This window comes from Rattus rattus, chromosome 3 (assembly GCF_011064425.1).
Source record: "Rattus rattus isolate New Zealand chromosome 3, Rrattus_CSIRO_v1, whole genome shotgun sequence".
Classification (NCBI taxonomy): Eukaryota; Metazoa; Chordata; class Mammalia; order Rodentia; family Muridae; genus Rattus; species Rattus rattus.
The window spans coordinates 69,587,336-69,613,653 of NC_046156.1; the positions used below are offsets into that span (position 1 = coordinate 69,587,336).

The window sequence follows — 26,318 nt, forward strand, 5'->3', positions numbered from 1 at the left end:
GGAGCCTCTTCTGTGTTTTTGGAAACTAAGCTGAGTGAGCACCTCAGGGAAAGGAGTGGACACATGCACCTAAGCAGTGTCTGGTCAGCCTGGTCATCTCGGCTCTTTGAGGCACTCTGTGATATCGGGGACCGGCTGTGATCGCTCCTCACAGCTGATCTCTCAAGCCTCTGAAGATCCCCTTGCCTCTGCTTTCTCTTCAGCTTCCTCTTCTTGAAGCCCTGTTTTCTTAGTTTTGAGAGGCCGCTTTATTCCTGGTCCTGTTAGTTTGAGAGTGGCTGTTTCTCTAAACGTCAGATTTGTGCTGTAAGGAAAGACAGTCCATCCAGTGCAAGACCTGCATCCACAGTGGAGAGCTGCAGATATTGCTGACGGAGTCCTCAGCTGGGAATGAGATACCATGGCCCCTGCTGAGCTCCAGACCTCGGCATCAGATCGTATAAACTAGGTTGCAGTTGCCTCTGCAGGCGGGGGACTTTACTAAAATGGGAGTGTGCTGGTAGAAGACCCAGTTTAGGAAGACAGATCAGAGGAGGGCTGTGTGTGAGCTTCCAGCAGTTGGCACTGATGGACTCTGTGGGTTGCAAACATAAGTTTGATGTTTGATGCGTCATTTTTCAGTTACTAGAAAAACAGTGTGGCATGTTTTAAAATAGAATGAGCAGTCAGTGATGGCCATAAGCCATTTCACTGTGGAAAGTAGAGTAGGGCAGCCAACAGCGCAAAACAGTGATAGGTGAGAAAAGTTGTTAAGTTTGAAAGACAGTAAAGAAGGGAAACGCTTCTGAACTTGAGGCGGAAGCAGTCTCAGAGTTTCTTACCAGTTCTCCTACTCTCAGGGCCTTGCCTTGTGGCTTCTTTGACTGATCTGTCACGTGTGTGTTAATCTTAAAAAGCTCCATATAGCTCACTTTCAGAGTCTCCACGACAAATGGACACAGCCCTCCAATGTGGGCTGGGTAATTAGACTCAGGTCAGGAAAGGGGCACTAGCAGTGGTATTTTATCCAACTGTGTATGTGGTGGGTCACAGCAGGCTTCAGATTTTTGCACTGTTCTGGGAGCCAGCTGTCCTGTAGAGTCTGGCCTAGGAAGGACAGACGTCCAGTCGGCTGTCCAGAGAATCCAGAGAACACTCACCAGTTGTTTCTCTGGATCATTTTTGTGTTTAATTTTGTCTTGGTTCTTGGGAGAAATGACACTTAACTCAGTGTCTGTGAACTTGGACTTTAATCTAGAAAATGGAAATGTTCTTTTCCGCAGAGCCACCTGTTCTTGTAGTAGTAAAAGAGATGACTGGTTGTGTAGAATTTTCTGTTTAAGGAAATTGTACGTGGCATTCTTTTGAAATGTAGTAGGTGGGATGGAATCTTGTACAGAAAGAAGTGAAAGTAAACTTTCCACGTAAATCAGCAGATGCCGTGGGTGTGCGCCCTTCTACTTTCAGGAACTCGAAGAGAAATAGAGCTCATTGTGTATGTTTCCACCTACCGAGCGCGAATGTGTAAAGTGAGGAGAGAAAACCGAATCCACAGTGGGAATTCCTAAGTCAGACACAGACAGGAAAGCAGATCTGAGCAGTAGCTTGTTCCTTCCAGGAGAAAATAAGCTAAGGAACTTAAGGTTAAGGGCAGCCACGTGCACATCTGCACTTGTGTCTCTAGCCTGAGTCCTTGTGTCATTTGCTCCTAACACCTCCCCATCCTCCCCGCCCCTCCCACACGACCTGAGGGGCTCTCAGTGACACGTGCCCACACTTTGCAGTCACTCATGTTCTAAGTAATACCTGATTTCCTTCGTATTTCAAATCTAACTAGTTCCCAGTTAATATTGCGTCAAAAAAAATAAAAGTCTTACTATCTCATTCATTTTTCTAATATCTTTGCAAAATCCCTTGAGAAAACATGCTTCTTATGGCTTAGGAACTCTGTTTTAGTCGTGTATCCATTTACTGCCAAAAAAATTTTGGTTGAGTGTTGACAGATTCTATTAATATTTTTTTTACCTATTTCCAGTGCAGGAGAATGTTAGTTCTATCTGTTCAGCTGTTTTGGATAGGGAGGGGGATGTCAGGAATTGGAAAAGTTTCTAAAGAGCCAGACAGGCTGCATTCTGAGTTGAATCGGAGACTGAGGAGGTGTCAGGTACAGAGCTTGAATCTGAGTTAGTGGTTTCTCCACAGCAAAGGGAAATAGAGGACAACCAGGGGAAGTAATGGAAGCCAGAGACTCCTTAAAAGCACGCAGGGAAGGGGTCTGTGTCATAGTTGAGCAGGCTGAAGCTGGGCCCTTGGGAGCACTTTATAGGTTCTGATTTACACAGCGTCTTAACCCAGTGCGCAGTGAGCGCTAGCTGACTCAGCGGCTGACCAGGACCAGCTGTGCAGGTAGCATGTGTTTGGATGAAGGTGAGGACATGACCGCTCCTAGGTATGGTTGAAGACAAGACTCACTGTAGAGGGAGAGAGCAGCCAGAGGCATACAGAAGGGTCCAGAATGAACATGGCCAGCAAAATAGACCAGGCAATGAGAGGAAGTGGGGGGGGGGCAGACAGAGGGACAAGAGAGGACCAGGAGTATGTGTAGCCACATTGGCTGGGTTCTATAGGAATCAGAAGCTGGGGGAGGGGAAGCAAAGCTGGGGGTGGGGTGGGGTAGGGTGGAGAAGTTTAGGGTAGGGGGCAGGGATGAGAAGTGCTGGAAGGAGTCAGGCGTCTGCCACAGGTACTTGTGCTGCTGGGGGAGCCTGGCAACCACCGTCCGCTTTGATATGTTAAATACGCACCACAGCCATCTGTGCCGTTTCTTTGGGGCCTAACCGTGCTGAGATGACAGCCGCTTAGTACATTTCAGAGGCACCAGCCCCTTTCCTGAGCCAGTTCCTTGTGACTCTGAGACTCTGTCTTTGAAGCTTAGCATAGAATGTGTTTTGTGAGCACTTGAGTGACCTTGTATTACTGAATTCTCTGAATTAAATCCCTTCGTGCTCCAGTTAGCTATCAGGTGAGAATGCTCTTCACTGGAAGCATGTGACCAAAGCAGTGAGTGGGCAGTGGATGGGTAGAGGGCTGAGAAGCTTAGCTGAGGGCCCACTGCAGCTCCTAGATGTACACACTACCTTACCCTGGCTTTCCCAATGGAGTTGCTTATGAGAAACTGTCTTTGATCAGAATTCCAGACCCCCTGAGGCTCTGGTTTGGGAGTGAACTGGCATTAGTTACTTTCTGAGGGACAGAATTCCTGAGAATGCTGACTAAGGGAGGAAAGGTTGGTTTAGGTTCATAGCTTTAGTAACTTTAGTCTGTGCTTTGAGCTCTATAGCTTTGAACCTGTGGCAGAGGAGAACTGGCAGAGTAAAAGCTGCTCACTGTGGGATATCAACCAACACTCACAGCAGCTGGGAAGCAGAGAGTGAGGGATGTGGACAGAGCTGCTCCCTTGAACAGTCGCCACCTCCTGGTGATCACTTCCTGACAGTCTACCAGCTTTAACTCATCAAGGGATTAATGCTGGGATGAAACATTGGCCTCCTCAAAGCCTGTGAGCTAGCATCAAGCTCTTACACATAATCCAGCCACCTACCTCCCCATAGCCAGTATCAAGTTTTTAACACGTGAGTCTTCATGTGAATAGAACTCATACCCAAAACAGGTTTCTCTGGCCATTCTGAGGAATGGCCACATTAGATGCAGAGGACTAAGTAAGATGGGCCTATGGAATTCTTTTCTTAGAAGGGAGAGAGTATTTGGAAGTTACATGTTTTTAGAGAGTCCACTGCAGACAATTTACATTCCTTGGGTTAAAGTAGTTAATTCTGTCTCCACTGACAACAGGATTCCATATTTCCAGTCTAGAGTGCACAGGATTGAACTTTGTTATTCCTAGAGGAAGAACATATGTTACTGAATGCTGAATGAAAAATGGACTTGTCTGTAGTGGAGAGTTAAGAACTGACTGAAGGTTAGGGAGATCACGCTTGGGTAAAGGTACTTGTCCTAAAGCCTACACCTGAAGCCCAGTCCTGAACCCACACAAAAAAGCCACCTTGACTTCCAAATTACTGTAAAATACAATTTCCAAAACATAAAAATACTAAATAGGGAAAAGATTTATTGAGTTAAAAAGTAATGTTTGTTGTGCATTTTATTACATGTGAAGTTAAAGTTAGTGTATTTTTCACTTGTTGTAGCCCAAGGAGAACACAGGAAGTTCTAGAGACAGGACCTGCTTCCTAAGAGAATCAGGGATTATTTGAAGCTAGTGGAGGCCAGAGTCGCTGCTGGGTGGGGTTGAACTCTGAGGCTGGGTAGCTGCAGCCCTGGTGCAAGTCTAGGGTCTGTCTCTGCTTTCACTTTTTTTGCTTTCTGCCTCTGCCTTCCCTGATGTGTGCTGGCCTTTTAAAGGTGCATGCTAGCAGATCATAAAGGCCTTCACCTGTGCTCTGTTTCAGTTGTAAACTGATGAGCCCCCCTGATGGAGTCCTTTTGTAGCAGCAGGGGTTACGCCAAATGGGGTTGTACTGAAGGGCATGTCCTTTGCTGCCAGGGCGATGAGAGTAAGCAGGGTGGTTTTGCACTGGGATAATAGGGTGGAAATAACTGCAGCTCAAGTGAGTACTGCATAATCATGAGAGACGAAGGGTGCTAATCAAACGCATCTGCATATGACATCTTCATTATGCACAAGAGGGTTGAGTGTGCTTATGCACACACAGATGCAAGGTCTGAAGGGCCGGGCTGGGTGCATGTGTGAGAAGTTGCATCTGCCAGGAAGGCTGTTCTTTCCCACACCAGAGAGAATGGTTGAGTTGGGGGCTGGAATACACACTCTTAGCTCTCTTTTCTTCTATTTTAACACTTTATTGGGATAATTCACATGCCATGTACAGTGCAATACGGCTGCTTGCATCTCATTTTTAGGCATATTTTTAAGGTTGTATAGGAACTATGGTGGTCTATTTAGATTTTCGCCCTTCCTAAAAGAAGCTGTTAAGGTGCACGCTTGTGTGTGTGTGTTCCTGTGTGCAAGCGTGAGTGACAGTGAGTGTGTGATGTGTGTATCAGAACTCCTGGAGTTGGAGTTCTAGACTGTTGTGAACTGTCCTGTGTGGGTGCTGGGAACTAGGCAGGCTCTGGTCCCCTGGAAGAGCTGTAGCATCCTTAACCACTGACGCTCGCCCTTTGTAAGTTGTTAGAACTTTCTCTTTCTCCTTTTTAATGGAAACACAGATCATCTTGGGACTTTTGAAAAGATACATTTCTCAGGAAGCAATTGTTTCATGAAGTCACTGATTTAACATTACTGACTTTTGGACCCAGCCTCATGACTTACGCCATAGTTCCTGGGCTTATATGCCTAAGCCTAAGATGGGATCCTCTCAGGTCACTTGAGTTCGCTCATGCGCTTTAAGCATGGGAGTTCTGTTGTGCTGCATCCTGTGGTAGGGCTTGAAGCTTGAGGACTTTGTTGCTCAGATCTTTTGCCACCACATTGGGCCAGTCTGTCTGTTACTGCTGAGGGGACTCAGTGTGGGGATACATGGGCAAAATGAGCCTGTGAACTACGAACTGGGGTCCACTCAGCTTTCCTGTGTTCTTGTGTAACCGGCTACAAATGCTTTTGGCCTTCCATCATTCTGGGATTGTAAGTTATGAACGAAGAATTTGCACGGGGAGACCAGAAGAACTTTTAGGCACTGTATAGTAACTTGTGCTGCTGACCTGGTGGGTGGGTGGTTGGTCCTCAAAGGATCTATTGATTGTGAAATAGTCATTCCTGTTTGTACCCCATGAATAAAAGAGGTAAGTGATTGTTACCCTACAGAAAGAGTTGACGGAGAGAGTCAACAGTGGTGCTCGGTATGTGACCGACCATTCCCTAGTTGGGTGAGATGCATGAGCACCTCTCCATTTGGGCTGAGGACACTTACAGAGGAATTGCAAGCCACTCACTGCACAGCCTGCAGGGTATTCAGTGAATGACCAACCCCAACAAAGTATTCCATCCATCCAGTTCCTGGGCTTAAGTGTCCCTGGGGCCATGCTTCCCACCCAGCTTTTAGCTATGTAATTCACACCTTGCTGTGCATGTCCTGTCTGGTTTTCATTTGCTTGGACATGAGACAAAGGAACTGAAGGACTGGCTCAGGGCAGTTTTGTGATCAGTAGTCTCCCTCAGACATCGAGCCAAGAGGCTCCTCACAATCAAAGGACCCACATCATTTGGGTTTGAGCCAGGACCATGCTTGGGGGCTACTTTCTTAAGCCTTTCCAAAAGAAGGATTAGCCCTCTGCCCTCCTCCAGTCCCTGTTTATCTGTCACTCAAATTTCGGATATGTGACTCAGTATATCTCAGAGCTACAGCATTTGTAATCATCTAATGCATCACAGTTTTGTCTGTCCTTGTCATGATTAGAGTGTGTGTGTATGTGTGTGTGTTGAGTGTGGACTGTACACCATGCACATACCAGGTAAGTGCTTTTCTACAGAGCTGCGTTACAATCTCAGTCTTGATACGTTGAAAACGCTGAATAAGAAATGCCAGTTACCTGCCATGGATTTTTTTATTTTTTAAAAAAATCTGTGCACATTTTCATTATTTTGTAACATAAGGTTGAAATTGGGAAATATTTTTCATGCTGCTTTGTTTTTGACATGTTAGGATGAGACCATTTCATACTGGATAATGAAAGAAATATTTCGAGGCTTGAACTGTGATTTTATAAGCCCGTGGCACCAGTTGGAACAGTTTTCTTTTATTTAGCTAGCATTGCTTACTGACAGACTGTTCTGAATGCTGAGGGCCAGCAAAATAGACCCACATCCCTGTCTGTGTCCATCTTTGCAGCAGTGACCCTGTGCATCACTGAACCGCATGGATGCTGGAGGAACAGCAGGGACTGGAAAATCAAAGATGGAGAAAGATAAGAGTGTGGATTATGGGCCACACCTGAGGGTATAAGCAGGGAATGTTTTCAAAGATTTAAAGGAGGGAAGAAATTTGCTAAGAGATTATCTGAGAGAAGGATGCTTGGGAAAGGGACAGCAGCAACAAAAGCCATAGGGCTGGACTGGACCTTCTGTAGATCTCTCTCTCACACACTCACACACACACACACACACACACACACACACACACACACACACACACAGTGTGTATCTGTTATATAGAGTGAGCAGGCTGTGGACTAAGGAAAAGAGGAGACTGAGCAGGGTGGGGACCCTGGGGTACTGTGGCATGGACTTTATTTATATAAGGCCCTGAAAGCAGGAGTTATCCTGAAGATGCAGAATAGAGCACTGGTCATCTCTGAAGTAGGTTTAAAGACTATCCTCCGAGTCGGCCATGTTCCTTAGGAAAGCAGCAGCCAGTCAGTACAAGGGACCAAGTTTTCTGAGAGGGTCTGTGCTGAGTGGTGGCATGGCCTGGTGAGGTTCTGCCTAGGTTTTGAGAGCAGATACAGGTTCTAGTGAATTGGATGTAGAGTTTGAGACAGAGAGAGGGTCAGGGGTGACGACAGTCTGATTTGGTGCTTGAATAGCGTGGTCTTGGTCCATTATGGGATGAGTAGGTTGGGATGCTAACTTGGGGAGAGCCTGGATGTTGGGAGTGATGTCAAAGCCTGAAGACTGCTTAGTCTGTGAGAGCTCTGAGGTGATACGATGGAGAGGACTGGGCCTAGGACACACGCACACAGGGAAGGGACAGACGGGAGCCAGAGAAGAGTGTGCTGGAGTGAGGGCAAGAGGTAGGTCCTGTGTAATAAAGTGGCAGAGCTGCGTGCTCTGAAGGAGCAGCAGTTAGGGGATCTGAAAGTGGGAATGTGCTGCTTGAGTCCACACAAAGGAATCCTCACAGGCTTAGGAAGTGAATACCCTTCAGTTGTCCTCAGTTTTCAAATACATGCCATTCTGAATATTTTTAAAGTTCTGCACACAGAAGCGCTTCGCAGGAAGTTTTTAGGAGATCTGAGGACAGGGAAATGCCACTAATGCTCCACTCATTCCAGCATGGCTGAGACTGTTCCGTCTACTGCCCTCTCGTTTTCCCTCCACGTTTTTTTTAAAATTGTAATCATGTTGTGCCCAAGGGTTTTTTGCTTCTTCACAATAGCTCCTCCCCCTCCCCACTGTTCGTTGCTGCTGTAGTCTACCTTGATGGAGAGCTCTACTTGGGAATTGATGGCTGAGCATGGCGGGGATCCAATCACATCCTGCTGACTGCTCCTTTCCTCCAGCTGCCTGGTTGCCTTTGTGAATTTGCACAGGATGCCTGCTGCCCTTTGTCTAGGGCTGGAGAGTGCTGGAGGGAGAGGGGAAGTGGTTAGAGGATGGGGTGGGCTGAAAAGGAGACCCTGGAGAAGGATGGGGGCTGACCTATGATGGGAGGGAAGCAGACCTAGAAGGGCCTGAGCAAATAGGCCTTGGCTCCTAGACCTGGGGACTGGCAGGGCCATTCTTCCTTTTACAACCTCTTCAGCAATTACACTTCAGCCCTCAAGGGTTTGAAAGAAAAATTACAATTTAAAAGGAAGACTCTGGGTGCATGATTTGCATATGAGTGGCATCTGTATAATTAAGAACAATTAAATTCCCTGGCTGAATTGAAAGGGAGGCCCCAGTTACTTTTGCTGGGTCCCTGTGGAGTGCAGCCTGTGGCTGACAGTTCCCTGGAATTCAGTAGGCAGAATATTGCCATCTTCCCTGACTCTGCTGATAATAAATGGAATTCTGGAACAGACTGTAACTCTCCCTGACCTGTCCATCTCTTATTCTCCTTTCTGTCCTCCCTTTCTTCCAGGGAGGGGCCTACACTCCACCTGAACACTGGCAGAGCTCTTAACAGGCATATTGTATTCAATCCTTCTTTGAGTCATACTTTACAAATAGAGGATACCTTAGATATGGTCACAAGACCTATAGTCAGTTCTGCACACATTTCTAATTAGCCCCATGGTCCCTGCCTGGAACCCACTGATATTGATGACCCTGGGAATTTAGTGCTTTCTTTTCCCACTGTGGTGTGTCCTGTGGACACCTTCCACCCAGTATTACTAAGGAAGCAAGACAGTTCTGGTTCTACAAAACTTTGTAGGGTCCCTGTGTGGATCAGCTCAAGGAGAAGTCGTGCAACTGCCTCCTGTTGCTGCCCTAGGTAGAGGAGGTACTGAGTGCCAATAAACACAGGTTATGCCAGTCTTTGAGAAGTAGATTCATCTGGGCTCTTACTGACGAGGCTATCTTAGTTGCTTTTAAACAAGGCAACTTATAGAAGATAGACTTTATTGGGGAGTTAGTTACAGTTTTAGAGGATGAGTCTATGGCTGTCACACCAAGGAGTCTGACGGTAAGCAGACAGGCATGGTATGGAGCAGTGCCCGCTTACATGTGCTTCACAAGCAGAGGGCGGGGCAGGGGGGCATACACACTAACTGGGCCTACCTCAAACACTACCCCTAATAACACACCTCCCGCAACAAGGCCACACTTTCTAATCATTCTCACTATCTGATAACCAAACATTCAAATAAGTGAGTCTGCGGGGGCCAGTCACATTCAAACCACCACAAGGCTTCCTTTGAGGACTTTGTTTCTGGAAAGCCAGATGGGGACATCACTCATGTGTTCCTTTCTTCGCCTCTCTGTTTCTGGTGTAACATGCCAATCAGGAGTAGCACTCTATCTTTGATTCCTTAAAGAGTCTCAGAGGTCCTCAAGCCTCTGTGCAGCTGGTAATGAGGCAGAACACTGATTCTCAACCAGCCATATGCAGACATTTGTCATTGACATCAGCACTTGGCTACAGCTGTTAACGGCCACAGCTATAGTCAGTAGGCTTTTCCCAGTGAAAGGCAGTAGGAAGCATCTTTTTCTTTTTAGACATTTGGTTTATTGACAGGTTTCAGTTGTGTTTGTGCTACTGTTACCAGAAAGCTCAGAGCCTAGACGCCATGAAAATCTGGCCTGGCCACATCTCCCTGGTGGCAGGCATTGCTGTGGCATTTGCATAGGACTAGTGCCTCTGAGTAGTGGCCGCTGGCAGCTTCTGTCATTAGGAAAAATCGAAAAATGGCCTTAATTGCAATGAAATGTTTTAGTCATGTCTCCCTTTAGAGGTGCAGAGTACTGTGGTCTCTGTCCTTTGATGGGATGTCATTGCAGAGTTGGAAGAGGACATAGGGAAGAAGCCACAGCATTCCTTGAAGCTTCTAGGCGTCCAGCCTGTTTACTAGAACTTGGATTCACATGAGCCTTGGATATATACCCAGCTAAGACCCCATTATGAGGCAGAAGGAGGGCCTGGGTGGTGTTAGAGGCCCAGAGAATGATCTATCACAGATCCTGACTTAGAATAGAAACAGTCACCATTGTATGGTCACAAGAACATTGCTTTGGCACAACACATTTCTGAATTAACCCCCTGTCCCCACTGTCTTGTATTAAGGAATACTTCTCTTCTGGGCATGTTCCAGACCCTATACTGTATTCTTTTGTGTATTTATATATTTATATATATATATATATATATATATATATATATATATATATTTATTTATTTTGGAGTTAGGGACTGAACCCAGGGCCTTGCTTTTGCTAGGCAAGTGCTCTATCACTGAGCTAAATCCCCAACCCCTCTTTTGTGTTTTATATGAGTGAAAATTGCCTTTAAGCCATTCTAATAGGATTATTGCAAGGACCTTGGTGATAACTTCTGTTTTGTGGCCAAGTGTGTAATAGGTGTTCAGTGCACAGCTCCAAAGAGCTGTTCAGAGACTTCTGCTACATTCCTATTTCTTCATCATTTATTTATTTGTTGATTCTGAGATTCAGTCACGGGGCCTATGTCCTTAAGCCACATGCAAAGCCATACCCCTATATTACTTTTTAAAACATTACTTTCAGAAGGTAATATATTTTCTTCTACAGAAAGGAGTTGAACTTTTTGAATAGCACCATATTGTGCAAATATTTACAGAATAAAAATAGGCCCCAGCAGAGTTAGACATTGAGACACATGCTTGGATTATGCGAGATTCTCATAATTGCTATAAAGCCATGAGGCTGTTTCATTCACTCACTGTGACCAAACAGACTGTGAGGTCTACCCTTCAAAAAGCAGTTAAAAAGTGTAGAAAAGTTCACTAGATTCCTCTGGCAATTTTACTAACATTGTGTATATTTGTCTAAACATTATTTTGGTAATTTTTTTGTGTTGGGTAAGAGCCTAAAGCAGGTAGGTAGAAGTGAATGCCAAGAGCTTGTTATTCCTGTATTATTATAAAAATAAGTCCGTCTATCAGATTGATTCAAGAGCTTTTAGATAGTCTTTTAAAGAGGCAGGCTCACGGTTAGCCTTTGATCACTGCGATAAATACCCACAATAATCAACCTGTAGGAGAGAAGGTTTATTACTTTTAAACTTGTGCAGTTTTAAACTTACTGTTTTGAAGGTTTCGTTCAGCACAGGGTGGTGACAGAGCTACAGAATCCTCTCCACCTCTGGCCATTCTTCCTGTGATAGGGTGGGGAAAGGGGGAAGAAGGCTCTAGAGAAAGGAAAAGGAGGAGCAGGGGGGCCCATATCTCCTTCGGGGCCATGCCTTCAGTGTCTTTGCCCCTTTTAAAGTCCTGCCAGTTCCCAGTAGAGCCACAGGCTGCAGAGTATACCTTTAATACAGGGGCTTTGGAGGCCTCAGCCAAACCGTAGCACTCACCTTCAAGCATCTTTGAATACTTGAACATCTAAGGACACTTTGGGAACTGAGTGTGGCCACTCTCATTCCATAGATGCATTGCTTGTCGCTACTCATGGAAGAAAACGCCTATTCTTTGTCTCTCCACTTTTGTTTGCTGTGTGGTTGCTGCATTCTCCTTTGCTGTGTGTAAGATTACTGCTACAGATGCTAATACTAAATTATGTTTTGTGCGACCTTGCTGTCCCAAAACTGGAAGAAAAGACAAAATGGATTTTGTATTTTGCACATTATGAAATCATATTCAAATTATTTTAACACGATATATGATTCACCTCTAGAGTCTAGGAAGGATGTCAGTCTTTAAACCACACAGGAGTTGTACCTGAGCTGAGGAGAGCAGAAAGTTGGAGCAGGGCCCAGGGAGACGTGCACGTAATTGCTGCCCTGTTGTTTGGCAGGCTTTATAGTTCATGTGGCTACTGGAATTCTGTACAGCATGCAGAATGTGCTGTGACTAATGAGTGAATGTGAGGGCATATTTTGAAGTTTGTTGAATTGGAAATACAGTGCTTTTTGAAAATACGTCCTGATGGTGGGAATGGAAAACAAGAGACTTATTTGGTGTGAAAGAATGAAATCCCTAGAGACCCCTCAGAACCACTTGCTTGTGGGATTAAGGAAGGCTACAGGAGTGGGGTAGCCCAGATGGCTTCCCTGAGGGCACATAGACAAGCCACTCAATAGGGTGACAATCGCACATACCAAGTTACTGCCCTTTTGAGTTCCACCTGGAGGTTCTGGCAACTGTCTCGCAAGAGCTGGTTCTGGTGCAGATGGATATCCAGCCAGGAGCTTCACAGAAGAGTCTAGGCCACAGATCACACAGGCTTGGGTAGTGAATCAGCTAAACAACAACAACATCATCAACAACAAAATAGCGCTGGCTCGTCTAAGCAAGCAGGGAGAGTATTGAAAAGAGTTCTCTAGAAGACTTGAGGGTAGGCCTGGGGAGCATAAGCTGGAGCAGAGCTGGCAGCTAGAGTGATGCCAGGAGAACTGCCCAGACATTGTTGCCTTGCCATTGACACGCTGCACTTCTGCTTCTGTGGTTGCCCTTTGCGCCTTCCTTCCTCCCTCCTTGTTGCTTCAGTGCCTGATGCCCTGCCTCAGGTAAGTCAGTCTGGTCATCTCGGTCACGGGACAGTATTCTAGCTGCAAGGGGAGCTAGTAAAACTGGTCTGAGGCCAGTTCTGAGTGCATAAGCTGTAGAGTAAAAAAAAATCTATAAATGTTGTCACAAAGGTACTAAATAACAAATGTTTTTGCTGTGAATCAACAGCCTTAAGAGATGGTAGGTAGAACAACTGGGTGGACAGGAACCCTTTTCCAAAGGAAGTATAGTAAAAAAATATTAAAAATCCTATCCTAGTGCTTCTTCCCTGCCACTGACTATTTCTGTTCCCGAATGAAAGACAACCACAGCCCTCATATTTTAAATAGACCTAGCACAGTAGCGGGGCAGCTGCCTGCCCTCCATGCTGTTGGAGTCCACTCCATAAACCCACTGTTTCCTCTGTCCGTCTGGGTGGCCATGGTCTCCTGTCTCTTAGCCCATGGTGGCTCTCCCCTTCCCTCCTGCATGCTCTTCTTCCAAGGCAGCTCCTCTCCTCTCCTTGTGGGTCTCTCTCTCCAAGCCTGCAAAACCTCAACCCCACCTCTGTCTTTTCCACCCTGCTATTGGCATCTCTAATCCAACACCCCCCAGCACACACACACACACACACACACACACACACACACACACACACACACACCCCTGGGGCCCAGGGGCTACATGCAGACTCCAGGTCTTCCCCACACTTAGCATTACAGTAGACAGTAAAAGACACCACTCAACAAGGAAGAGTCATTCAGTCTTGTGCAGAGATGCACAGAGAGGACAGCTTGAGGAGACAGACTGCAGCTGTTATGGAAGGACAGAATACACAACAGTGTCCTAGAAACCCAGGAAGGACTGCTCCAGAGATGGCAGCCAGCAGAGAGGTTAAGGTAGCTCAGCCCTTGACTCCACAGCTTGGGGATCATTGATGCCCTTACAGAAGAGCGAGAGCACCCAAGTGATCACGAGGAGGGGGCGAGCCATGGAGCCAGGGATTTCCAGTGTGCATTCACATCCCATTCTCTACCCTAGGGGAGGAGGGCTTTGGCAAGTGTTTGACGCCCTTCAGTCATTTCCTCATGTATGAAATTGGAATGTGTGCTAGTCAACTTCCGGTTACTGTAGAAAAATACGTGAGGTAATCAACACTTAAATACGTTTCCGTTGGCTAGGGATTGTAGTGGGTCCTGCCAGTGTCCAGGTGGGATCATTGCGTGTGTTTCTGGAAGAGGTGATGGATGTTGGTTGTGGGAAACATACATAGAACAAATTGTGTTCTTTATGGTTATGACCCACAGATGACTGCCTTCAAGGACGTAGTCTCAGTGACTAAAACCCTACTAAGCTTTTAAGTTTCCACCACCTCTCAGACGTCGTTCTGTGGATGAAGACTTTAACACATGGGCATTTGGCATTTGGGAACTTGATGATCCTAACTGTAACCGATAACAAACTTCCATACAGCTTTCTTACGTTACATGTAATAAAGTTCTGGTTAGCATCCTGCACCTCAGAAAGGCTAAGTGCATGGTGGCTGTCGTTTGCTAGCATGTAGACTATGAGAGGGAAGAGGTTTAGAGAAACAAGGTCAGAGGGCTTAAGTGACTAGGGCATAGGTCTCTTCATATGTATGTGTAGGGGAGAGAAAGGTGTGTGTGTGTGTGTGTGTGTGTGTGTGTGTGTAAGAGAGAGGGGGGAGGAGGAGAAAGGGAGAGGGGGAGGGAGAGAAGAGAAGAGGGGGCGGGAGGGGGGAGGAGAGGAGGGGAGGGGTAATGTTGAAAATCCAGGATCCATCCAGAGAGAGTACCTGGCTAATGGGTTAGACTTTGAAAGAGGAATTCTCTCTGTGGGAGTTACAGATGTGAGGATTTTTATCAGCAATTTTGGAGACACTTTAGTGGAGGACATTTGTCACAGCCTTAGGAAGGCCTGGCCATCAATCATTGGGGCCACCTCCAAACCCAACCCTTTTTTTTTTTTAATCACCGAGCATGAATCCCACAGACCCAGGTTTCGTTCTCAGAGCCTTTTATTCTTTATTCTGTCTCTGTTAATGCTTTGACCTTAAAACCCGAAGATTTCTACAGTAAAAGAAACCAAGAAACCGTGTTCTGCCAAAAGACCTTTATCCCCACTGTAAGATTTTGATGTGGAGGGAAACCCCCAGTAATTTCAAGCACCATAGTTAAGCTGTGTCATTCTGGGTAACAGAATCTAGCCCGGGACATTGTCCTCTCAGGAAAGCGTTGCTCCCCTCTGATACTCGGGCTTTGTGAGATGAGTATGGGTCGTTTCTCTTGCTGTCCTGCTTCTTTGTTTTTATTTATTGGCCAAAGTCATTGTCATGTTTTGTTTTGTTTTGTTTTGTTTTGTTTTTTAAATTTTGTGCTCTCTAGGTGTTTGCAAAGTTTTTACTAAAAGACAGCCCCTTGGTAGGGTGTTGATGGAAACAGACTATTGAGGAATACGGAGGACAGTCAAGTGCCATCCGACCTTTCCTTCCGTGGATGGTCACTGTTGTGTCCCACAGTCAGTTGTTTGGAAGGAGCAGGCTAGGCCATCTTCAGAAGCAGTACTTCCATATCAAGGAAGTGGCCAAATAGGAGAAAAACTCCATGGCTTTATCTCCTGGAGCATGGGTGAGCGCCCCCCGATGGCCCGACATAACCTCTCCTCTGAGCTGCAGGCTCTGCTGTCACCGGCTTCCCTGCCACTCACTTTTCTCAGTTTTTACATCTTTGTTGACAGTCAGTGCTTCTGAATGTGGCTTCTTCTAGTGTCCAACTGTGTGTGGTACCTGTTCATCAAGGTCCATGTCATACAGCCCCATTTTTTGAAACCTTCGCTGGAGCTGGGACTCAGAATACCAGCCTGGCATACATGGGGGCACAATTTTAGCATGGCTTTTGCTGTTTCTTCATTTTGTTTTTTTTGTTGTTGTTTTTTTTGTTGTTGTTGTTTTTGTTTTTCCAGAAAGGTGTTCATTTTCAGTAGGAGAGCCTCATAGTTTGCCTGTTAGCATACGCTCACACCTTGGGTTATGACCTGAGGAGGCCTGTTTCTTAGGATGAGCATCTGCCCAGTGTTACCAGGGCTGGGGCCACACTCACTGGCCTCGCTCTTCACTCTGGCAAGGAGGACCCTTGTCTTTGATCAACTAAGCTACCTGAACAGCCAGACAGCTGGTTCCAGTTAACTCATTTCCATGTCTAGGTTGCTGGGCTGTTGTTTTAAAAGGGTAGGTGTGACGGCAGACCTAGGCTGACTTTTTCCTCGGAGTAAGGAATCCAGGTATCCACACAGTTCTGAGAATGTCAGCGGCATCCAGCACATTCTGCAGAATAGGGAACTGAGCCCTGCGCCGTGGGCTCCTATCTCAGCTGTATCTGACTCAAGCTGGCTCATTTCCTTCTCATCAAATGTCTTTCCCTTCGACTAGCCACCTTTCCAAACTTATTTTTAATTTAATTTTGTTTTATTTGGCTTTATTTTATATGTATAGAGAAAAATGTGGCTGAAGTTTAGCAAAAAGAGAAAGACAAGAATTTGGATCATTTAAACAGAGATAGACCTTTTTAAAAAGTATGGGGTGCTTTGCTTTGGGGCATTTAAACAGCAATAGATGTTTAAAAATGTGGGGTAACTTGTTTTGGGTTATTTAGGCTGAAATAGACCTTCAAAAGTGGGATGATTTAATTTCAGTTATTTAATCAGAGATAGACTTTTAAGTACTGTGGGATGCCTTGATTTGGGTCATTTAAGCAGAGATAGACCTTTAAAAAAGTGTGGGATGGCTTGATCATTTGGGGTCATTTAGAATGAGATAGACCTTAAATTACCGAGGGATGCTTTGCAGCTGTGTCTGACTACTAGAAAGGTTTCCTGCAGAGAAGGTGAGCATCTTTAAAATAAGGACTTAACGTAAGCACTGAGGTGGTAGATCAGAGGGAAAGCATGCTGTTAGCCTGCACACAGTTCTGGCTTCATTCTCAGCCCCCATGGTTCAGTAAGGACTCAGTGTGAGAAGCAGGGGTACATAGGTAAGAGCTCATGTCCCTCAGGCTTTACCGCCCATGTTTCCCATCGGTACCCCTGTCCAGAAGTGCAGAGCAGCTCCTGTATTGTCCCTTGTAATGAAAAGTGTATCTTACAGACACAGGGTAAGAATTTCAAACACATAGCATAAATACATAGTTGAGCTGCATTTGTTTACTTTGTGCCTATGGGACTCTTGTAGAGTAAAAGAGGCCAGGTGAGGGTTGGCATTCACCATAATGGGTTGTGTTATTAAGGGTGAAAGTTGCAAAGATAATGCTGGCCTGTGAAACAGTGGGGTTGAGAAGGTGGCTCCTTGTTCGTTTACCGTAGCCTCTCAGGGTTATTTCTTTAAAGGGGTTAGTTTGGAAATGACTTTGGCATTTCACAGTGTTAACTTTCAGTGCTGATAATCTGAGGATAAATTGTGATGTCCATATGTAACTAAATTTTGGCTGCTAGCTACTTACCCACTGTTGGAAAGCCATCCACCTTTTCTCCTTAACTTTCAGGCCACAATAATGAACACTGAGTTCCCTGTGACTCTGAGACGTGTGGCACCATCCCTAAGAGCTCTCAGGAATCACTTCTGCAGTAGACGCCAGCCAGAATCCTTTAGTTCAGTTCTGACACTGTCTCTGGTCAGATCCTGCAGTCCCAAGCCTCCTTCCTACTCGAGGTGCCCAGCCACAAGTCTGGTTGTTTCACCCACATTTCTGACGCACAGGCTACAGGCAAGGTTCGCACAACCCTCTAGGTTTTCATATATTGGATAGAGCAGCTCACAGAAGCCAGGGAAACATTTGCTCAGTTTTATTACAAAGGGTGTAACAGAGGACCCTCATGAATCAAGGCATGAGGGGAGGCAGGCAGGAAGGGGCGTATGTCGAGGCCACTCCCCACCACTCATGGTCCTTCCATGTTTTCAGCTGTGGGGTCCATGGAGACTTGGGTGCATAGGCATAGGTAAGGAATCCAGTAAGGCCACTTAAGAGACACTTCCCATCTCCACAGCTTTCTCCACGCTGCCTGCAGGACACTCAGGGTGAGGAAGGCCTTTTGACCTAAATAAGGACAGGTCAGAGAATGTCTTAAAATGGAAAGGTTGGGAAGGGTTGGTTTCTAAGATTGATTGTGAAGAAGTCTGGGGCTTGCCTTAGGGAGGGAGCTGTACTGTGGTTAATCCTCAGCCCTTGTGTGTGTGTGTGTGTGTGTAGACTCTCCAGATCTAAACGCCTCTTTCGGTATTTCTCTCTCAGACCTGTTTTCTAACAGGTGACTAAAATATACTAACAAGGAAAAAGAATCTTTTCCGCAATTTCAGGGGGGTGAAAAGCACTGATAGGATTGGGTTTTTCTGTTTACAGTTTAAAGAAGTTTGGGATATTTCTGCTATATTACTTTAAATTGATCCCCAGATGCCTATTTTTTGTTGAGCACATGAAGTTTCTGATTGTGGGATTTCAAAATCTGGTCTGTGGGAGATAGTCCAGGTCTGTGCATATCACTGTGTAGGGATCTCCCGGTTTAGAGACCAGCATGGGCACTGAGCCCCAGGGGCCTCTCCATTTGTCTCCTTCCTTTTATACTAGATGAATGTCATCCTCTTTGTAACGTGATCCTATGGTTATTACATAAACCATGTGCAGGCATGAAGCAAAGGCCATGTCCTCTCACTTTATCTCCACGACAACTGTGCTAAGCACTGCTGTCCCTGCATATTTTTTTAGACAATAAGACAGGCATTAACCCAAGCTACTGACCGTCTCAGACCAGGGAAGCAGTGGCCATGGGTGTGGAAGCAGCTTGTCAGACCTCCGCCACTCGGGCTGTCATCCAACAGGCTAGGCCTAGTTGCTTCCGTGATAGTGTTCTCCCTTCCAGCAGCCACAAGTCTGAGTTAGAGATTTGCCTCTTTGTGCTTTGTGACCTTGTAAGTTGAGAAAATCCTCCTGGCTTCGTCTGCCCACTTAGACCCAATGTCCAACTCGCAGCTCTGGCACTGGGCAGGAGCTGCTGCTGTTGGCTGCTGTTGTGCATCGTTCATTCAGTGCGTTTTTGTGGCCTCTAGCTGTTCTCTTGGAATGCTAAGCCCTGACCAGCTTTGTGTAGAGTGGGTGTCCATAGAGCACTTCTGAGGTGGTCACTTCTGTTCTGGAGGCAGCTAATGGTCTTATTTACAAGCAAGTCAAAGCATTAGTGCTGGGCTCTGGGGTCTGAAGGAGTCCAGTCTCTGTTGTATGGAAAAGTTGACAAGAGACCAAAGTGTCACTTTGATTATTAACACAGCTGGTGTTGGTGATAGGCTGAAGACTCAGATAGCTCCGACCAGACATTTTTTGGAGGAAGGGAGTTGGAAAAGATTGCAGCTGGAATTGTGAGTGAGGACCGTGGGATGGGGCTGGTTCTCCTGCCCCTCCATAGACTGTGCTGACAGGAAAAATCAAACCTCTGAGAAAGATCTTCTAAAGGTCATGTAACTTTCTAGCTGGCAAACACTTAAAGTCCAGATGACAAAAGCGGGACCAGCTTCCTGAGGGCTTTAAGGGGAAGGGAAAAATAGTAAGCTTTTGTTATGGAGAGCTATTCTGAGTCTCTAAATAAAGCATGCTCACTTAAGGAACTTCTCTTGGTAAACATCTTTGTGCTGTGTAACTTTCAGACTGCCGTACCTCTGTCTGTCTATCTAATTAATCCATCTAAATGTTTTTATATCTTGTTATAGCTTTACTATATTTTTTCATTTACATGTGATTTGTTTGTCTACTGAATTGATCTATGACCATTGACCTTTAAAAAAAGTTTATTTGGTTTTACGTGGATTAGTGTTTTACTTGTTTGTATGCATTCATGTGTAGCGTGTATGTGCCTGGTGCCCTGAGAAGTCAGAAGGGCAGTCACAGTCCCTGGCTCTGGAGCTACAGATGGTGGTTAGTCACTGTGTAGGTGCTGGGAACTGAACCTGCCTGGGCTCTGCTAGAGCAGCAAGCGCTCCTAACTTCCGATCTGTCTCTGCAGCCCTGTGACTGAGAAAGGGAAGTGAGATCATAGTGAGCACCCACAGGGGCTGAGAATGTGACTTGCCGTGTGAGTTTATGTGATTATTATTTGTATCGGTAAACCCAGAACTCAGGAGCTGAGACAAGAGAGCTCCGTGACTTTGAGACCAGCCTGAGCTACATAGTGAGTGCCTAGCCTGGGCTACAGAGTGAGCCTTCATCTCAAAAACAAAACTATATAAATAAAATTCAGACCTAGTTGGAAATTATGCCTACCTTTAACAGCCTGTGACACACTGGCCTTTCCCTATTAACCATTGGCCTAAAGAATTTAGGGGCGAAAGTTTCCTCAAACCTGCTTTACGTTTATGTTTTTCTTTGGGGTGTGTGAAGATAGGCCTGTTACCTGATTTTCATAAGGAAAGAAGCCTGCTAGTCATTAAGTGGGGCTCTATTTGGGTCGTTATCATGGTGGCAAGATCTGTCCATTTGATATTAACTGTAAGCTAGATGCTTGTAAATTTTTAGAATTCTAGTTCCAATTTATTGATAAGGGAGTAAAATTATATAGCATGAATTTAGAGTCATTGTCCTGAGTATATGATTGCAAAGTCCAAATTAAAAACTAAGCAATTAATGTCCTTTTTTTTTCTTTTTTCTTTTAGCTTCTCAGATAAACTGTTTATTGGGAAAGGCTTACATTTTCAGCCGTCAGTTCTAGATTTTGGAATACAGTAAGTATATTTTTTATTATAACTAAATCCATTGTGTTTGTATTTCTCTTCAGCATGTCTTTTTAAAGTTTCTACTTTTAATTATACATACATGTGTTAGGAGTTGTAGTCATGTGCACATGACTGCGGATGCTGACAGAGGCCAGAAGAGGGCATTAGATCCCCTGGGTCCTCTGCTGGAGTTATTGGCAGTTGTGTCCTCTGCAAGAGCAGCATAACCTGAAAACCATGGAGCCCTCTTCCCAGTCCCTGTCCTCAGTATATCTTTTACACAGTGCTATATACATGGCGTTATGTTTTAAGCATATAATAATGTGAAAGGATATCAATCCAGGCTTGTTAGAGGAATATTTTCATGAAAGGAAGAGTCTAAATGTTGTTTTAATCCCCTTCAGTTTTTGTTGTTTGTTTTGCATTGTTGTGGTTTGAAGTTGGGACCTCGTCCATGCCAGGCGTATGCTTCACTAGTGAGTTGTACCATTGGCCCCCACCCAGTTATTTCATGATATGCCTTGTATTATTTGATAACAGCTAGACTTCAGTATGAAGTCAGTGCTAAGTCTTTGGGTTTTTTGGAACAAGTTTGATTATTTTATAGTAGAAAAATTGAATCCTGATGGTTTCTGAATTCTTTTAGGCCAGATGCAGCTGTTTGCCTTGTCTGCTGTACCTTCAGGCTGGAAGTTGTAGGCTATTGATGGTGCCTGGGCTAGTTGTGGACCTTTAGGTAGAGAAGATAGACACACTCAAGGAGCATCACAGTGCTGAGAACCATGGGAGGAGGAAACGCAGGCTTTGGGATCGCACGAGGAAGAGGAGTGGGCGGGAGAGGAGGCAGCTTCGGGCTCTTGTCTGGGATACAGTTAAAATTTAAAGACTAATAGCAAGCACTGAAAGGCACATCTTCAGTCAGACTCTTCAGAGCTCTGCTTGGGCTCACAGGGTTGTTCAAGTGAAGCTGGGTGCAGTGACCTGGGGATGAGGGAACTCGAGAGCCAGTGGGGTCTGCTGTGCTCTGAGCATTCAGCTGCTGTTCTTGTCCTTTTCTGACATTGTCATTGTCTATATTTCTGAAGGTTAGAAGGACAGGGAAGGAAATGAACTGTCATGCTGAGCTTTTTAAAGGTCGTTTTTCTAAAGGGAAGAAGAGATAAAATCGTTAAGGTAGTTGGCTAACTTCACAAGTTCCTAGGTGTCTGAATAACTACTGAACTATCTAATCACTAGCAAGGTCTTGCACTGTAGTCCTAGCTGGCAGAGTCACAGAGCTCTCTGTCTCCTGGGTGCTGGGACTAACGGCTTCTACTGCCATGCTCAGAGCATTTTGTATTGAATTGCTTTAAAAAAAAAATAGATTAAGAAATTTGTTAAAAGTTAAGAGTTGGGGATTTAGCTCAAGGCCCTGGGTTTGGTCCTCAGCTCCGGGAAAAAAAAAAAAAAAAGTTAAGTTATATGATTTATAATCTCACTGACTTCAAATCTGAGAGAATAGCTTGCACAAAGCTTTTTCTCTTAAGAAAAGTGTGTGTGTGTGTGTGTGTGTGTGTGTGTGTGTGTGTGTGTGTGTGAATGTGTACCTGCACACACCCCTGCAGTCTCTATTTTAGAGACTGTCTTAGATTGGTAGTTATAATGAAATGGATCATGGTGAATATAGCGAGAGTAGGACGAACAATCCAGTACATAGTATCCTGGCTGTCATTTCCTCTTCCAGAACATAAAATCCCATAGTTTAGGAGCTAGAACGAGGGCTCAGGGGTCAGGAGCACTTGCCACTTATTCACAGGACGAGGGCAGCACTCAGATGACAACTGTCTACACTGCTAGCTGCAGGGAATCAGTCTCTCTCCTGGCCAGGCACCAGCCAAGCAGGCAGCGCCCACATACATACAGGCAAACACTCATATGCAGAAAACTAAAGGATATTCAACAACTCCACAATCAGTGAGTGTGTGCATGCACACGTGCTACATATGCATTAATTACCAGTTCTGTTATCTAAAAACGTATTGGTTACAGCAATGGCTTTGGTTTGAAAGGGTTACTGATTTTTAGACTTCAAATGCCTTCAGACAATTCCATTATGTAATACTTTGTAGTTTTTCAGTATGTTAAGGTGTTTTATGTCATTTGAGTTGGGTCGCTTTGTCATTTTGTTTTCTTTGAGACAGGGTCTCACTGAGTGGCCCTGGCTGGCCTCAGGCTGTGGCAAATCTCTTAGCTCTGCCTCTGTAATGCTGGGATTGCAGATGTGCTGTAGCCGAGCCTTCACTGAGTTTCTGATGAGCTCTGCAAGGATGACTTAGCCATCATCTGCGCATGTATAGCCCCTCTCTACATGTCTTTGTGCTTGAGTACAGGACACAGAGGTTTATGCACCTGTTGCTGAGAAGCAGCACCAGTTTGCCCAGGGTCACTTCACAGGGTGGGGAGTGGGGGAAGCTGTCACTCACTCACCGTGCTAGAATTTCATTTAAGGCACGTTTAAGGCACCACTGATGTTCCCCCACCTGCCCTGGCTCCTGGAACAGAACAGACAGCAGCCATCCTGCTCCTGCTTCCTTCCTTGCCTGGCCAGCGTTTGCCCTCACTGTGGTGGTGTTAGCCTCAGGCCGACAGCAGGCTTTCTCCTAGCTTCAGTTTCGTCTTCCTTCTTCTCCTGAGAGCTCCCAAGGGTTAAAGTTCTGTTGGTTCCAAGGCTGGAAGTGCTAATCATTCATAAATTTTCATCATTCTTTTGTCATATTAAATTAATAGATTATCTTCCAGTTGTCACTACTGAAGGAAATTCATACCCTTTTAACACATGTAAAAATAGAATATTGAAAAGTAGAATAAAAATAGCCAGTGGCAAGGCGGCTTCTGTGTCTGCTGGGATTCTGGTGGCTGCAGACACCCTGCTGTGGAGGGTGCTGCTATCTCTCCTTAGTGCATTGCTCCGTGTTCTTGGAAACCAGAGCACTTGTGAATAGCATGTGTCTTAGTTAGGGTTTTACTGCTGTGAACAGACACCATGACCAAGGCAACTCTTAGAAGGACAACATTTAATTGGGGTTGGCTTACTGGTTTAGAGGTTCAGTCCATCATCATCAAGGCAGGAACATGGCAGCATCCAGGCAGGCATGGTGCAGGAGGAGCTGAGAATTCTACCTCTTGTTCTGAAGGCAAATAGGAGAAGACCACTGGCTTCCAGGCAGTTAGGACGAGGATAATAAAGCCCATGCCCACAGTGACACACCTATTCCAACAAGGCTACACTTCCTAATTGAGCCACTCCCTGGGCCAAGCATATCCAAACTACCACAGTATATAAAGTATTAGGGGACAAGTTTAAATAGCTCGGTTGATTGGTTGGTACCTTTCACTTAAGGCTACTGAAGTGTGTATTCATTTATGGCAAGAAAGGTAGACATGAGCCCAGTTCTCTGGCTGGGTTTATTAGGTGACCCTTATGTTTATAGTATGGGTTGTTGTCATTGGTGTTGGTTGTTTTTGTTTTTGTTTTTCAAGACAGGGCTTCTCTGGGCAACCCTGGCTGTCCTGGAACTCACTCTGTAGACCACACTGGCCTCAAATTTAGGGATCCGCCTGACCACTGCCTCTCAAGTGCTAGGATCAAAGGCGTGCACCACCATGTCTGGCAGTAAATGATTTCATTTTAATTGGAATATTTAATTATTTTAAGTTATTTAATTAGTTAGGTTTGTAGTGGTAGTTTAGCATTTAAGAATGTTTGCTGCTTTTCCAGGGGACTCAAGTTCAGTTCCAGCACACATGGGGGCATCTCACTACCACCTGACTCCCGCTCTAAGAGATGAGATCTGACACCCTGCTCTGAACTGTGTGTGTCCTCCCCTAATACATATAAGTGTGGCATACACTCACTCAGATGCATACCCATACACATAATGAAACAAGTGAATTTTAGACACAAAAGAACCAAGGTTTTACTTTTTTTTTAAAGATTTATTTATTTAATGTATATGAGTGTACTGTAGCTGTCTTCAGACACACCAAAAGAGGGCATGGAACCTTATTACAGATGGTTGTGAGCCACCCTGTGGGTGCTGGGAAATTGAACTCAGGACCTCTGGAAGAACAGTCAGCACTCTCAACCATTGAGCCATCTCTCCAGCCCAAGGACCAAGGTTTTAATCACACAGATGTGTTTTATTTATAAGTGGACATTCTAGAATATTTATGATTTAAAATACATATCAGATATATTAAAATCTTTCATTAAGATAAGTGCTTAGAAAAGTCACCATGAGAGGTGGGACAGAATCTCATACATTGAGTGGCAGTTTCACGGTGTTCTGTATGGGAGAAACAACACATTTATCATTCTTAGTCAAGTGAGCTTTTCCCTGTGTGAGACAGAGTAACCTAGGCTGGCCCTGGACTTGCCACTGTGTAGGCAGTTCTGTTCTCAATCTCACCATCCTGCTAGAATAAACAGCACAATGGAACAAAATTCTAAGAAATACGAGCATAATACATGAGGATTTTGCTTAAATCAGAATGTAGGTTTATTTGGGGCCGTGCTAACCAGAATCCTAGATTCTGGTATGAGGAAGAATGACAGCAGAGCGGTTCTTGCAGGCTCTACTGCAGCCTGATAAGGCAGGTGAAGTCAGTGTGGGATGGTAGGAGCCGGAAGGAAGTGACCATTGCAGATGGGTGGGCTGGAGGCCTCTCCCTGTGCTCCACAGTCCTCTTGCTAGACTGCCAGCCAAATCTTCAGTGTGGTGGCCTCGCCGTAGATCATTACTGGGAGATTGGCGAGAGGTTTTCAAACATTGTGTAACGCCTTTTGCCTGTACAGGTTTTTGTTTTGCTTTTGAGACAGGTTTTCCCTCTGGCCTAAAGCTTGCTCTCCCACAGTACTGAGCTCCGTGAAAATCCCCTGTCCTTCCCTTTCTCTCTCTTAAACTATCACAAAAATGTATTTACCAAAAAGTACAGTATGAAAGTGTGCTTGCCCTGATTTTGAGAGTAAATTAAAATAGGCCATTGAGGAAGGGATGGGGATTTCCTTGCTGACCAATGGCCAGCTTGTTCCAAGGCTCCCAACACCAGGGTTTGGTTTCTTCATTTCGTTGTTTTGCCTGTAGCTGCCATCCCTATCTAGATGGGATGTCTAGATGACAAAGGGAATCTTCCCTTACTCACTAGATAGGTCATGTGATAAAGGGAAAATTTCCCCTCAGCACTCCTTGGCCACGTCTGCCCCCATTTAATTTCACTGACAATCTTTCCTGCATACATTTCTTCAGGGTAGGAGGGTGGGCCTTGCTTGTGATATTTCCTTGGTCGGCTCCACGAAGCTTTAAATGGTGAATACAATTTCTTACCTAAACGTATCTTGATTTGAATAGGAAACCCTAGATTTGTTAGTGCATGCCAGAGTATGCTTGGTTTAATAAACAAAAAAAGTGAAAGCATTTAATAATGCAGATACGCTGAATTCTTACAACACAGAAGCAAAGGGGGTGCTAGTATAAGTTGTCTAGTATCTTATAAAAATAAAGGGCTTTTGTTTACTTTTAAATCTATTATGTATTAAATGTTTTATTTCCAACAAGATTTGGTAATTGTTGTGTTCTGAGAACATTTTCGCTGCAGAGGGGAGCTATGTAGCAACTAATACCAGTCCTACTAAGGTCCCAGTGACAAACCAATGTTTGATTTCACCAAA

At 45.1% G+C, this 26,318-nt stretch overlaps 1 protein-coding gene across 1 annotated transcript in view; it reads left to right on the plus strand.

Annotated features, from left to right (window-relative positions):
• Positions 1-26,318, plus strand: part of Tmem131l (transmembrane 131 like) — a 134,286-nt gene that overhangs the window by 46,458 nt on the left and 61,510 nt on the right. Inside the window, exon 4 of the mRNA XM_032898179.1 lies at positions 20,552-20,620. Within this exon, the coding sequence (XP_032754070.1) occupies positions 20,552-20,620 (69 nt within the window). The remainder of the gene's footprint in view (positions 1-20,551; positions 20,621-26,318) is intronic.